Source organism: Hesperophylax consimilis, chromosome 12 (genome assembly GCF_061612785.1).
Source record: "Hesperophylax consimilis isolate HC1 chromosome 12, BYU_Hcon_1.0, whole genome shotgun sequence".
NCBI lineage: Eukaryota > Metazoa > Arthropoda > Insecta > Trichoptera > Limnephilidae > Hesperophylax > Hesperophylax consimilis.
In genome coordinates, this window is record NC_142847.1 from 36,244,844 (window position 1) to 36,260,349 (window position 15,506).

At 36.5% G+C, this 15,506-nt stretch overlaps 1 protein-coding gene across 3 annotated transcripts in view; it reads left to right on the forward strand.

The window, feature by feature from the left end:
* Positions 1-15,506, forward strand: part of l(2)k05819 (transmembrane protein 94-like protein l(2)k05819) — a 62,035-nt gene that overhangs the window by 7,108 nt on the left and 39,421 nt on the right. For 2 of the 3 annotated variants that reach the window (XM_089638397.1, XM_089638399.1), the window contains exons 6-11: positions 430-638; positions 9,823-9,967; positions 10,549-10,752; positions 11,848-12,032; positions 14,539-14,662; positions 14,756-14,890. In XM_089638397.1, coding sequence (XP_089494523.1) covers positions 430-638; positions 9,823-9,967; positions 10,549-10,752; positions 11,848-12,032; positions 14,539-14,662; positions 14,756-14,890 — 1,002 coding nt within the window. Of the gene's footprint in view, positions 1-429; positions 639-9,822; positions 9,968-10,548; positions 10,753-11,847; positions 12,033-14,514; positions 14,663-14,755; positions 14,891-15,506 lie in introns of all 3 variants that reach the window. The other variant, XM_089638398.1, reaches the window with a different exon arrangement.

Genomic DNA, 15,506 nt, shown 5'->3' on the forward strand with positions numbered 1-15,506 from the left:
AATAAAATAAAAATCAAAAGGCCGGAGAGAGAGAGAGAACTGATGAAGCTATAGCACACCTTATAGAATCTATCTCGATACAGACCGTGGAAAAAATTCTATCTCAATATTCTTAGACCTTGTCAAGGCTTTTGACACTCTCACTCATCTCTCACAAACTTTGTCTCAAAAGATTACAACACAAAGGCAGGTCATATCTAACCAATCTGAAACTCTATGAGCACTCCACTAGAGAATAACTTTGGTGTACCTCAGGGTAGTACGCTTGGACCCCTTCTTTTTATAATTTACACAAATGATTTATGCTCTCTACCAATAGGAGGCAAAATTAGTGCTTTTGCAGATGACACAGTTCTACTATCTAAAAACGGTGCTATAAATATAGTTCAGGATACTGTTATAATAAATGAGCTCATTGTGGCCTTTCAGGTGATAAACCGATGCATCGAGGGTGTGCTACTGCCAGCCACCATAGTGCTGTGCCTAGCTTCGGCCTTCGTGTACCACGTGTACCTGCAAGATCCGCGCGCGCACTGGACCAACACTTTCCTGCTGCAGACCCTGGGCGTCACGCTGCCCCTGCTGCCCACCACCTTTCCTCTGGTGTGGACCGCCCTCAACATCTACGGCATGTCCAAGTGAGCAAGACCCTTGTCAAATCTCTTTATTTTTATCACCGCGCTATACATCCCAGGGTGGGATTTGGCCTCCTACACAAATGCTCGCTGCCGGCTCTGATCCAGTAATCAGTCTGTCCTGCTCCAACGCTTTTCCACACAATAGGTCAACATGTTCCTCGGAATGCCTCTGAGTCTCTTCCACCAGAGCATCCACTTGGACCTACAATGTTTTCAGATTGATTCATTTCATGAAGATGAATGATTCTTACTATATTGTCATGTTCAGTTATTTATTTATTTATTAACGGACTAACGCCCAATTTACAAAATAGGTAACACTAAATTAGAACAAAAATTAAAATTATTGTTAAAGGATGGTACATATATGGATTAAGTAAAGACAAGATACACAAATAAACATAAGCAAATAGAAGTGGCAAAAAAAACAGCGCTTTACAAAAATACAAATCATCCAAAGATTATTGATTACAGTGATCACCTACCTACGCATCTACTGGTTTAAACAAAGGGATGTCAAAATTTTACTTGCACCAGTGGCGTTAGGCTCAGGGCCAGCCCTGGTAGTATCTACAATTAGTTTAGTCCTGATTGAGGAAGAGCAGTTCAGTTGATGGCCTCCGTGGACGAGGGGTAAGGCTCTCGACTAGCAATTCGAAGGTTGCGGGTTTAAATCCAGGCGCGCGCAAGTAAATTTTATTTATGGATTTGTGTTATTTCACAATTTATTCTTTTTTTTTTTAAATTTAATTAAAATCAAATTTAATAATATAATTATTAAGTTCTGCAAGTATTTTTTGGTTTTTGTTATTGTTACAGCTGTTTCGGCTTTCAAGGCCATTTTCAAACTGTGACACAGAACTTAATAATTATATTATTAAATTTGATTTTAATTAAATTTTTCAAAAATTAAATGGAGTTCTACGAATTAAACACAAAAACAATAAATAACACAATTTATTCATTTAAAATAATATATATTAAACTAGCGGCACGTTCCAGAGTGGAAGATACTCTCAGTATCGCCCTGGTGTAAGACCACCATTCAGAATTGAAACAAACAATCATCCCAAACTACAAAAATTACAATACAAATTATCAGATTAATAAAAATAGTGGAATTGTAGTATACGCTAAAGAAAAATTTACTCACATCAATGTAACCGAAATACACATATGCAAAGCAAACTGTTTGTCATTAAATTTTGTTTTAAATAATATGCCATTCAATATAATCGCAATATATCGAACACACAGCTCTGATGTATCTTTATTTATAGAAGAATTAAAAAAAATACTATGTAATAAAAACCATCTAAATTGTATCGTAATAGGTGATTTAAATATTAATATTGGTCCAAATAACCACTGTAAAAATAAAATAGATTATATAAATGCTATGAATGAAATTAACTTTATATCATGTGTAAATAATTTCACAAGAGAATTTGCAAACCAATCGCCATCATGCCTGGACCACATATGGAGCAATATTAAACACACAGAAAAAATTAAATCTATTATATGGAAAAATGATATAACAGATCACCATACAAATATTTTTATTTATGATTTAAATAAAAACTTAGGAATAAATGACCCTAGAAAAAATATTAACATAATTTCCAAATTGAACAATGTAAAATTAAATAATAAATTAAGTAACGAATCTTGGTCCTCAATACTAAATTGCCAAAACCCAGACATGTGCGCAAACTTCTTTGAAGAAACTTTAAATGCTCATATCGCAGACTGTACAACCTTTATAAATAATAAACCTAGTTCTAAATTAAGGAAAATCAAACCATGGATTACGCAAGGATTACTCATATCCAAAGATATTAGAAGAACGAGATGTGCTATGCGCAGTTCGTACTGAGTGGAATTGTTTTGCCGAGTGTCGCCGGTTTTGTTCACCAATACTACTGCACACCTTCGCTTGCGCTAAGGTATCCGCACTAATACATAGAACAGATTTCTGTGCGTACACGTCCCGATACCGTTCAAAGTACCCTAATTAGGTAGTACTCCGGCTACGGTCCGGCGGCCAACATAGCATATCTCGTTCTTCTAATATCTTTGCTCATATCTATCCGGAAAAAAGAAAAACTTTTCATAGATACAAAAAAAACCCTACAAATAGCCAAGTAAAAAATGAATACACAATATTCCGGAACAAACTCATTAAAATTATCAAAGACACAAAAGAAAAATATTACAGGGAGAAAATAATCCTCACAAAGGAAAATCCTAAAAAAACATGGAACACTATAAATGAAATAATGAATAAAAATAAGTCTACAATAAATGTCATAAACAATAATGGAACTAAAATAAATGCTATCCGTGAACCAAAAATGTGCGCAAATATTTTCAACAAATTTTTCGCTACCGTCAGTCAAAAACTTGCATATAAAATTGACCAAAATTATCAACCTGATGACATACATGAAGATAAAATAACAAATAGCAATCTTTCAATTTTTAAACCGACTACAGAAAAAATATTGAAAACATAATACAATCACTTAAAAATGGTAGTGCGCCAGGATACGACGGTATAACTACAGAAATCTTGAAAAAATACTGCCATTTTCTAACGAAACCGATTACGCATATAATTAATGTAAGTACTAAATACGGAATATACCCGTCTAACTACAAAAAAGCCATTATAATCCCAGTATATAAATCCGGAGATTCAAAAGAAGTAAACAATTACTGCCCAATATCCTTATTATCCAACATTGCAAAAATACACGAAAAAGTAATAAAAAAACAAATTACTGATTATACAGATAACCAAAAATGTATTAACCCTAGTCAATACGGTTTCAGAGATAAACTTAGCATACAAGACGCAATTGCAGAATTAACTAAGCTTATTTACAAAACATTAGATAGAGGCAAAAAATGCTTAAGCATATTCATTGACCTCCGTAAAGCTTTTGATAGTGTCTCACATTCAAAATTAATTAATAAACAAAATAATATAGGAATTACTGGCAAAGCTAAAACATGGTTAAAAAGTTATCTCTATCAAAGAACTCAACGGGTTAAAGTAAACAACGAATTAAGTGAAATAGAAAATATAGATTTTGGAATTCCACAAGGAACTGTTTTGGGACCTTTACTATTTATATTATATGTAAATGAACTTTTTGAACTCCCAATCATTGGAAACATTATATCTTACGCAGATGATACAGTGATAACTATTGAAGGAAATTCTTGGAATGAGGTCGAAGTATCAGCTAATAATGCCATAAATATCGTTAAATTATGGTTTGACGAAAACTTATTGACACTAAATGTCGAAAAAACCCATTTTATACCTTATAGCCTAACAGGGAATATCTCAAATGTAAATCTAAACATAAAAATTCACGAAAGAAATTGCCTCCTTAGAATCGCACCCTGTAACTTAAACTGTATACACGTATACACTGTATACACATTAGTAGTAAAGAAGAAATAAAATATCTTGGAATAATTATTGATAATAACATCAAATGGAAAAGTCAAATAAATTCCACAGTAGACAAATGAGAAAACTGATCTATATATTTTTTAGACTAAGAAATATTGTATCAAAAATACTAAAAGATATTTACTATGCACTTGCGCACTCTGTACTACAATATGGAATCGTGGCTTGGGGGGTGCATATAAATCATCCCTACTCCCATTGGAAGCTATTCAAAAAATATTAATAAAAATCATCTTAAAAAAGCCATATTACTACCCAACTATAAATGTTTTTCAAGATTTCCCGGTTCCCCCACTTACAAAAATTTATGACAAAATTGCACTTCTACAAATACATAAAGATTTCTTTAGTAAAAATAATTTACCACAATTGAATATTAGCAAAAGAATAATATCTGTTGGAGGACTAACCGTGCCACTAGCACGAACCACAACAGCAAAGCATCACTATATATTCGAGGGTGTAAAATTATTTAATAAATTACCCCTTGATATACGATCGGAAGAAAACTACGAAAAATATAAAAAAAAATTAAATTAAAATACTCTTGTACCACCTCATAACTTTACTTATTGTTTAGAAATATGTTTTTGCCTTTTCAATTCTTTGAATCTTTTATTAACTAACCTATATTTTTATTACTTTTATTGTTATTTTTTGTTAAATTACTAATATTTTTTGTTTAATTTAAACAAATGTAAAAACATTTTGTTGTCCTCTCCTAAACACAAGCAGCTGCTTTATTAGGAGAGTGATTGAAATATTGGTGTTTATATTGTTATAAAATTGTAACCTTGTTTATATAAAAAAAAAAAAAATTGCTTGAAATGGCTTTAGCCTTGTTTGGTCCACGGATAGAATAGCCAGGTTCCCAACCCACCTTCCTCTTCTCCTTCCCCTCCCCACTACCTTCAATATACCCCAATTGGGGATGCCATAGTCTCACTGGTTCCAAAAGGTTGGCAGCAGTTGGGACTCTTGTGCGGTATTCACATAAGTCTCTAGGAGGGACATTGAAAGGCATGAATTGTAGTAAAATAGGTGAATCAACAGTACAATCAAATTATGCATTTGATAATCCAGAATTGCTTGCGTTGACAAACTTTCGGATTACACATAATTTATTGTTTATTTGAGTTTTATATAAACTAACTAACTAACTAACTAACCATCACGCCGTTTCCCCACAGGGGTAGGCAGAGAGGACGGACCGCCAAACAACTCGGTCTTGGCACACACTCCTTGCCTCATTCACATTCATACATCGTCTCATACATACTCTTCTATTATTCTGACTCTTGACATGGCCCGACTCGAGTATCTGATTCACTTGATCGTGCCATGTCTTCCTCGGGCGTCCCCGACTTCTGCTACCATTCACATTTGCATCATATATCCTCCTTACACTCCTATCTTCGCTCATTCGCTCTACATGCCCAAACCATCTAAGCATCCCTTTCTTAATCTTACTCATTACGCTTACATCAGCCTTGCACTCTTTGCGGATCTCCACATTCCTCACACGATCAAACATGGTTTTACCACACATACGCCTCAGGGATCTCATTTCAACAGCATTTAATCTACTTTCATCCTTTCTTTGCCAGTTCCATGCCTCACTTCCATACATCAAGGTAGGTACCAGCACTCCGTTGTGGACTGCTAACTTCGCTTCTTTGGACAATTTTTTGTTAGCGCCTACGGCGTTTAGTCCTCCATTAACGGAATTACCTGCATTTACCCTTCTTTCGATATCTCTGTCAGCCTTCCCATCTCTCGTAAACATACTTCCTAAATACACAAACTCATCCACCTGCTCCAAGTATTCCCCATTCACAATTATATTGCACACTGTTTTCGTACTCTCTCTTTCAAACACCATTACTTTAGACTTACTTACATTCATCATTAACTCATTCTTCATGCATACTTCGTTCATCCTAGCCACGAGAGACTGTAGATCATCTATACTATTAGCAATCAGCACCGCATCATCAGCATACAACAGGCAACATACTTTCAAATTATTCAAATTCGCGCCCAATCCCACCTCTTTCAATTCTTGCATACAATTATCCATGTATAGATTGAATAACCACGGTGACATTACGCAGCCTTGTTTAACACCTTTTGTGATATCAAACCACCCCGTAAAACCACCGTTTACCCTAACACATGCAACGCTTCCCTCATACAGAGACGCAATTGCCTGAGTCAGATTCGTATTCACTCCATACTTGGACAACACCTTCCATAGCTTTTTCCTGTCGACTCGGTCGTATGCTTTTTGTAAATCTACAAAGGCACAGAAAAGTTTCTGGTTTTTTGCCAGAAACTTCTCAGTGAGCATACGCAATGAGAAGATCTGGTCCATGCACCCCCTTCCACTCATAAAAGCACCTTGCACATCCCATATTTTATCCTTTGTTTCCTTTCTTACTCTTTCAATCAAAATTCTACCATACAGCTTGCCAACTGAACTAAGCAGGCTAATAGCCCTATGATTCCCACATTCCATACGTGACCCTTTACCTTTGTATAATGGCATGATCACAGCCCTTCTCCAATCTAAAGGCGTGTAACCCTCCTTTAAACATTGGTTAAAAAGATTGCACAACCATGTGAGAATTACACGGCTACCTCCTTTAAAATATTCAGCAGCAATATTGTCAAACCCAACAGCCTTACCATTCTTCATACATTTAATCGAGCTTTCTATCTCATCCATGCTAATTTCGGTAACATTCACTCCATCGTCATTCATATCTGATTCGCCGCTGGAATCACTGTCACTCACTTCGCTTTCGAAGACTTCCTCGAAATAATTCATCCATCTCTCTTTTATTTTTTCCTCATTCGTCAACATTTTTCCATCTTTTGATTTTATCACTTTCATGCTTCCGTTTTCTGGGCCACTCCGGGACCTTTTGACTTCTTTCCAAAACAACTTAATGTTTTCTTGGAAATGGTTTGTCATTTTCATTCCTTCTTCCTCTTCCAGGCGTTTCTTTCGTTCTTTCACTCCAACTCTTACTTTTTTCTTACATTCCTTATATACTTCTTTCGCTCGATACTTCTCTTCGCTGGAAGCACTGCCAGCCGCAATCAGACACAACCATGCTTTCTTCTTTTCTGAGACCAGTGCTTTAATCTCATCATCCCACCATGCACCACCTTTCTTCCTACCTTGCGTACTTATTCCACAAACCTCCCTAGCAGATTCACAAAGACACACTTTTATGTGGTTCCATGTTTCGTCTATGCTTAGACCATCCATTTCCTTCGCATTCAATCTTATCTCTGCACAATTCACATACTTACTTCTCACATTATCGTTTTGCAGTTTTTCTATTTTGACTCTTGTCGGAGTTGGTACCGTTTTCACTTTAGAGCGCCAACCGCGAAAGAGGTTTACTCTCGACACTACAAGAAAGTGGTCAGTTTCGACCTCAGCCCCTCTGAAAACTCTTGTGTCCTCGGTAACAGCTCTCAACCTAGAGTCAATTACTACAAAATCAATAATTGACCTCTCATTTCCTCTTTCCCACGTATATTGGTGGATACCTTTATGATCGAAGAAAGTATTCGACACAAACAGGTTCCACTCTAAACATACTTCAAGCATTCTGTTCCCGTTGTCATTCGTTCTTTTATCCCCAAACATACCTAAGACCGAATCAAATCCGTCACGTCTAATTCCCACCCACCCATTCAAATCACCTGCCATTATAATCCTTTCGTTCATATTTTTTAGTCTCATTACAACATTCACACCAGTCCAAAAATCATCTTTCACTTCATCGCTTTCAGAATTAACAGGGGCGTAGCAAATAACAAGAAACACCCTTGTCAAACCGATTTTAAATCTGATCCACATTATTCTCGGACTTACACATTCATACTGCAACATACATTCAATCATTCTGGGAGACAGTAGCGCTGCAACACCTTGACAAGCCCTCTCCGTATCTGGTCTCCCAGACCAAATGACGAGCCTATCATTATGCTGCATTGTACCGCTACCTTTTTTCATACTCTCTGTTATACAAAGTACGTCCAAACATTTGCTCACCATAGTATCACACAGTTCGTTCATCTTTCTTTCCATTCCTCCTCTAATGTTCCATGTACCAATTCGACATTGATCACGTTCCGTCCTCCTCTTTGTGCCACCGAAGGGTTGGCGATGTGATGGATAGCGAACCTCATCGACATCTTTGTCGGCCATTCCCTTCCAAGTACTACTTAAACATCTTACTTATACAACTTATCATATCGTTACACACATAAAACAAATAATACATATTTATACGCTTAATATAACATTTAACTTAACAAATAAACTACCACTAAAAATAGTTATTTTATCACTATATAATTGTTTTAAAACACTCCATGTAGACAGCAAACCAAAGAGCGCGGGTTCAGTCCGATTTCATCCTTCATTTCCGATGTCATTATTCCACGCGCGGAAGGGCACGAGCGGTGGGGAGCGGAGGTTGCGGCAGGGGTTGCATGAGTCGCCAAATGACTCTTTTCTTGTGCGGGTTCAGGGTAGATTCCGAGAAACGATGATTCTGTGGCCTAAGCAATGTCATAAGGCCCACACACATGGCCCACATTCTATAACGGCACTGTATAAGCACTGTATGCGTCGGACAGCGGGGTTTGCAGTATTGGTGCGGGTGGACGAGGGGCAAGGGGCAAGGGCCGAAGGGATGATCACATCTGGTGAATGTTCAAAGCACTGATCTCGTATTATAGGCACAGGAATTCACACATCTTAGGATTAACAATATTATTTGTCACCTTTTCTTAAAGTCGTTATACGTCCACACTGGTCACAGTAAAATTAGTTTTTAGTACACTTAAGCAACTTAAATACAGTTAGGAACATTTATTGACACTTTTAAGGGCGGAATATATGAAATTTCCCTTGTAATTGTCGAAGAAAGACGAGACCGACCAAAACGCGTCAGGCTGCTCCGAGAGCCCGACCAGACCAGTTTTATATTTATAAACTAATATGTGCATGGTTACATTTAATTATTTATAAAATTATATTTTTGACGTAAACACAATAAGGTTTTTTTTTAAATACATTCATTTTTCAAACTTTTGGGCATTTTATCACACATTTGTAGTCCTTTATACTTTAAGCATTTCTGTAACTCTGTTTTTCTTATATGCGGCAATCTAATTCTCTTAACATTTATGGTTTCATAATTATTATGTACATTTTTGCTAAAAACTATTTCATCCTTAAAGTAATACTAGAGGATTTATTTCAGTGTAGAAATTCTGGGACTAACTGCCATATGTATTCCTCATTGCCCAGAATATTTATGGAGGGAAATAATTATACCGAGTCAGTGGACATTTTCAATTTATCACTTAACAAATACAAAAGATTGTTACTGAGGTACTTTAGTTATATGTATAATTTTTATTAACCATATGTAAAAACCCATAAAAATGGTTTATAAATAAATAAATAATTTTGAAGAAACAAATCAAATTTGCTCCTACCCTAAAATTTGTTAAATAAATAAATTAATGCCCAATTATGTTTTCGAGTTAATGGTTCATTTTTGTTCTGTGTGATACGTCTTCTTATTTGGGGTGCTATGTTCTTCAATGTTTTATTGTTTTTTAATTTAATTAGTTATTGTAATAATGAGCTTGCTTCACCAGGTTCAAGCACCTCCTGCAGACCAGCGTCAGTGGGGGTGCTCCTATTGAGGGGGGCGTGTGGAGCACCTGCCTGTCTATCCTACTCGGCAAGGAAGACCTGGTCACCAGGTCAGCTAACATAGTGCACGTGCTGGGATCTGTCAGCGTAAGGCCCTTTTTTTTTTAATCGAAATCATAAATTTAAATTTAAGCATTTTTGATTTTTTTACTTTTAACCAGACATATATTTTTTTAAGCCTACATGGTTTACATTTGTTATTTTTGATGTCAGGTGTCGAACCAATAATCATGATGATGAATAACGTAAAATAAATCAAATAATTAATATAACTTGACTCTGTTACTCTCAACGGGCAGTTGTTCTCCTAATGTTTCAATGGAAGATGGTCCGAGGAACTAGCCGCATTGATCCCTTTGGCACCAAGCATATTCCGGAAACACATCAAATGCATGCCCATCATTTGCTATAAAAGAACAGGTTATTTATACGACTCGCTCTTAAGTTCAACAGCTTGGCTGTGGAACAATTTGACGGCCTCTGTCTTTCGATCCTACAACATTCGCTCCTTGCTCTGCTCGCCACGAGGGAAATTATTTTCCTCGAGGCTTCTTATGTGGAGTTAATGTAAAAAATATAATATATTAGTTAACTATTTGCCTGATCAAATTTCAAACGTGAACTTTCTTGGAACGAATGAATGTATATTGATTGGTTTTTTTTTGCAGGCGCTCTGTTGCGTGGACAAAAAGGGCATCCTGTCGTGGCCCAACCCGACGGCGGAGAAGGTGTTCTTCCTGCGCAACTCCTCGAGCCTGTCGCGCTCCTCCAGTAAGACCAGCTTCACAGGCTCCTCCACGCAGCTCAGCGGGCAGCCACCCGACGGCTCACTGGCCACCATCCCACACCTCACTCCTACCACCGTTGCCGAGGTTAATGATTACTTATTTAGAAACAAATTTTAACTTATATTGAAGGTTATACCCATCAATGTAATACATATATCATTGAAGAAGAAGATCATACTAATAAATGTAAACAAAACATGAAACAGTACAAGACACAGAAAAATAAAAAAACATAACGGTCACAACTAGGAATACAGGATATCTCGTCTTACAGTATAGTGTCTCGGATAAACATATCCGATTTTTATTTATATGGATACCTTGACTTTTTAAAAGTCTAAATTAATATTCAGGAACAACTTATTTTGAAGGTTTATCTAAGACACTATCTAGGTTACAAACCAATTAGAAACTTTGTTTTCAATTAAAAAAACAAAACATGGAAAAATTTGTTGCAAGATGATATTGTTAATTCTGAATTTGGAATATGACGTTTAATAAATAGGTCCCAATGGTCAAGTTGGTTAAGACGCCTGTTTCGGTAAGAGATTTTGAGATCGATTCCTAATTGTGACCGTTATCTTTTATTTTTCTATGTTTCTTTTTAATTAACTAGTATTATCTTCTTCTTCAATTACTTATTTATTTAAAGAAAGGTTCCCAAGCATAGCTGGCTCACCACTCACTTTTCAAGTGAATTTTTCTTCAACCCATAACAGCAATGATAAAACACATGCCACACTGAAAAAGTAAATTTTTAAACTTAAACTTCATTTTCACAACTTATTTTTGATTCCAGGACTTTGAAATAAGCAGATAATTCAATAACGAACACATTAAGATAAAATACATAACAGAATTGGCGCAAAATAAACATTCACGGGGAAATTTCACAAAAATAACTCGCTATTGCAAAAATTTTATTGTATTCATGTATTATACTAGAGATGCGTTAATCTATTGATAAACTTTGAAACTACTAAGTTAGCTTTGTGAATATTGAAGTTAAAAACACGTGGTAACCTTTCAAATGTTTTAACATATCTTTTTTTAATGGGAATAACGCATAAGAATCCCAACTGCTCTTTTCCCAACTTTGGCCACATTTTGGCCAGCGTGCGTGTTTGCAAATTGTGGCCAAAAACGTTCCAGTGGTTATATAATATGTCCAATGAGCAGGTATTGGATCTGACGCACGACCAGAACGTGCCGTTCAAGCTGGAGTTTGATGATCACTCGTGGAAGAACCACCTGTCGTGTCTGAAGCCGCTGGGCCTGGCCATCCTACTCAACACCTGCAACATCGCCACCCAGGAACACTACACCAACTTCTGCTCGCACCTCACCTGCGAGGCCACCCAAAGGTAAACACACAAACAAACACTGTTGCAAATACCTCCACGACTTACTACTTTTCACTTCTGCTTTTGCTTTTTCCTTATCACGGTCTTTCAAAGTTTACAAGAATATAAACAATCAATGACTCAGACGACAAATGTGTCGGGTTCCCACCCATGCATCGTAGGTTCAATTCCTTTGCTGGCTAAGACCTCCATCATTGCACATGCATCTTCCGCTTATAATAATGTTGGTAGGAGTTTTTCAAATATCGGCAGGTTATTTGTAATCCATAAATGTTTGTCTTTCTTTTTTTTTTAATGAAACAATTATTTGCATTTGGTCATTTGATAATCTAACCATTTAAATTCTTGATCGCCAGCGCTTTCTTTTTTTGCCGTACGCCAACTGATTTTACTTTCTTGATGTGGCAAGCTACCGATGAGTAACAATGATTTTATGGTATAATAATTTATATATCGGATGAAAATAATTTATAGACCTGTCGGTGGCCGAGTTGACATCGCGCTTGGGTCCCACCCAGGCGTAGTGTGTTCAATTCCTCGGCTGGCTAAGTCCTCCATCACAACACAAGCAACATTTTCAGCTTACTGTGGTGGTAGTAGGAGATTTTCAAATATTGTCAGGTTATTCGTAACCCGGGAATGTTTGTCTTTCTTTTAAAAATAATTTAAAATAATTAATTAATATATTTTAGGTGAAACTTCACAAGAGCAAAGACAGTGTTGGGCAGCATTGTGAGGTTAAGGTAGGGGCTGTAGTAAGGAATTATACAAAGGAGGAAAAACAATAAAACTTATATGTTCACAATCGGCGTTTGTTGATCTACGTTTAAGAATATATATTTTTTAAGTTATAACATTTTTCACTAGAGTTCCTTTTTGCATTTATTTTGTGTTTACTTTATTTCACTGATCATCAAATGTCTTTTCTATCACTTTCTGGTTTTGGCTTATTCTTTTTGGTATAAAAAAGATGGGTAGATAGAAACATACCATGTTAATAACTCACAAGGATCCAAATTTCCCGGAGCCAGCGTGACTATGGCAGCCCTGATTGGGGTATGTTGTGAGGTTGAAGGAAGTAGGGAGTTAAGGAAGATGGGGAAGAGGAAGGTTGCTTTCAAATCTTTTCATCGAAGACGGCTAAAGCCATTTCAAACAACGTTTGATTCTTAAGTGTGCTCTAACACCAGGGCAATGCTGAGTATCTACCACTGTGGTTGGAAATACCGACTGTGATGATTAAGTGTTCCCGCCCAGGCCTCTGCTTATTAATTATTTCATTTTCTGCCCTCCATTATTGCACAAATAATGTTTTCCGCTTATGATGATGGAAGTAGGACAAATTTTAATATTGTTAGGTTTTTCAAAATCTGTGATTTTTTGTCTTACTTAACCCCTCCAGCGTTTTAGGGTCATATATGACCAGGTGTCCATATTGTCATTAGGAAATACATAATTTTTTTGATGTTGAAAAGAGAAATAATAATTCTTTTCAGTTTGCCTCAAATATTTATACTGGATGCTATTAATAAAATCATAAAAATAGCCAAAATGAATATATCATATTTCGCGCCGCTATCGTAACAATCGATTTAACTTTAAATTATTTCTTTATTTTTATTATATGAACGAGATAAAAGTGAAGTTACAATTTTCTTACAAATTCCCCAAACAAAACGAATGTGTTTTCGAAATATTCTCTCAATTTTTCTACCATGTACAATGTACATATGTATTTAGCAAGTCTTTAAATATATGCATAGACAAATTAGAATTGTTGAGGTTTATTTTTGCTAAAATATTCACGGCCAGCTGCGCACAGCCATACTATGTAATACCTTCCGGCATTGAAAAGGTTAAAAATACTTATGGGAAACTTATCACATCATACAAGCAGTTAAGTAGGTACCAAACTAATGTTATTAATAAATAATTATTTATTTGTAATGTCTATTTCTTTAGATCAAATGCTTGACAGATACTTAGATACGTTACTGAGACCATGTGCGAGGTTTCACTTAACTAGGCACAGTGGACATACGTTACTGAAACCTTGTGCGAGGTTTCACTGAACTAGGCACAGTGGACATACGTTACTGAGGCCATGCGCGAGGTTTCACTGAATTAGGCACAGTGGACATACGTTACTGAGACCATGTGCGAGGTTTTACTAAACTAGGCACAGTGAAAGCCGTGCTACATTTTTTGTTTGATTAGTATGAATGTAACATGTCTTGTATTTTTACAATGTCATTGGATAGTTTTCAAGTTTACTAATATTCGATGGGTAATTTTTTTATTTTCAATGGCAATGATACTAAGACATATATTATATTTTTTTATAAGCAAGCTTTTTCACGGGTTTGCGCTGGTATGTATGTATATATTTATTGGTGATGGTTCTGGTTGGTGGCGGTGATTGTTGAATTCGACACCCGTTTGACTAACAAATCTGACTATTCACGTGGATAGTCGGCCGCAGTGATATTGGCGTGCTTGGTTGCAGCGAGGACGTGGTGCCGGTGACTAACCGCCGCTGCCTGTGTGAGCTCGCCAAGCAGATTGGCTTCGTGGAGGAGGCCAAGAGTGTGTACCATCTGCAGACGCATCTTGCCACCTTCAGACACCTGGTATAGTACAACCGAATGATAAATTTATTGTTGTTTAAATCGTTTCTCGTCAATTTTGATGCGGATTAGGTACTAAATAGTTGTATTTTCCAGCCCCCAGAAGTTATACGGCGTGACACCAGGTTTGCCCGTTCGCTGCACCTCAGCACCAGGGTGAAAGTGCCCCTGCCGCACATGCTGGGCGTGGTGGTGCGTGACCAGGCCGCAGGACTCCAGCTCATCACACAGGTAACACTAGTCTACAGCAGTTTCATGACAAAACAGAACAGTGACAATACAGAACAGTAACCTAATAGAACAGTGACTACACAGAACAATGACACAACAGAACAGCGAAAAAACAGAACATTGAAGAAAAGTTAAGAAAAAGAACCAAAAACAACAAACCTAACCTAACCTATTCATTTATCATGTTCTGTTTTGTCAATGTTAGGTTTTATCCGGTTACCGTATATAGCTTCACAGTCGGAGGTGTCATATATTGGAAATTCTCGGCCCGTTTCAGCTTTTGATCAAATGTCAATAGTTGACAAGCATGAAGCATAATTATTTTGCTTGGCAGCTGATCAAAAGGTAAAACAAGCCAAGAATCGGCGTTTAACGGGCACCGTTCAAATGTCAAAAATACAAAAAGGCGCTTGATGCCGATTTAATGGTCATCAAATGTTGTGGAGTTTGAAACCACCTAACATTAGGCTTTAGTAGGTATAATTAATTGTGTGCATAACATAATGACAATTTTGAATGACTTTTCAATGAAAAGCCAATAATCCGGAGTGCGGTATCTCGAGATATTATTGTGAAACGACAAATCACAGATGGAAAATAGTATTTTCAATCACAA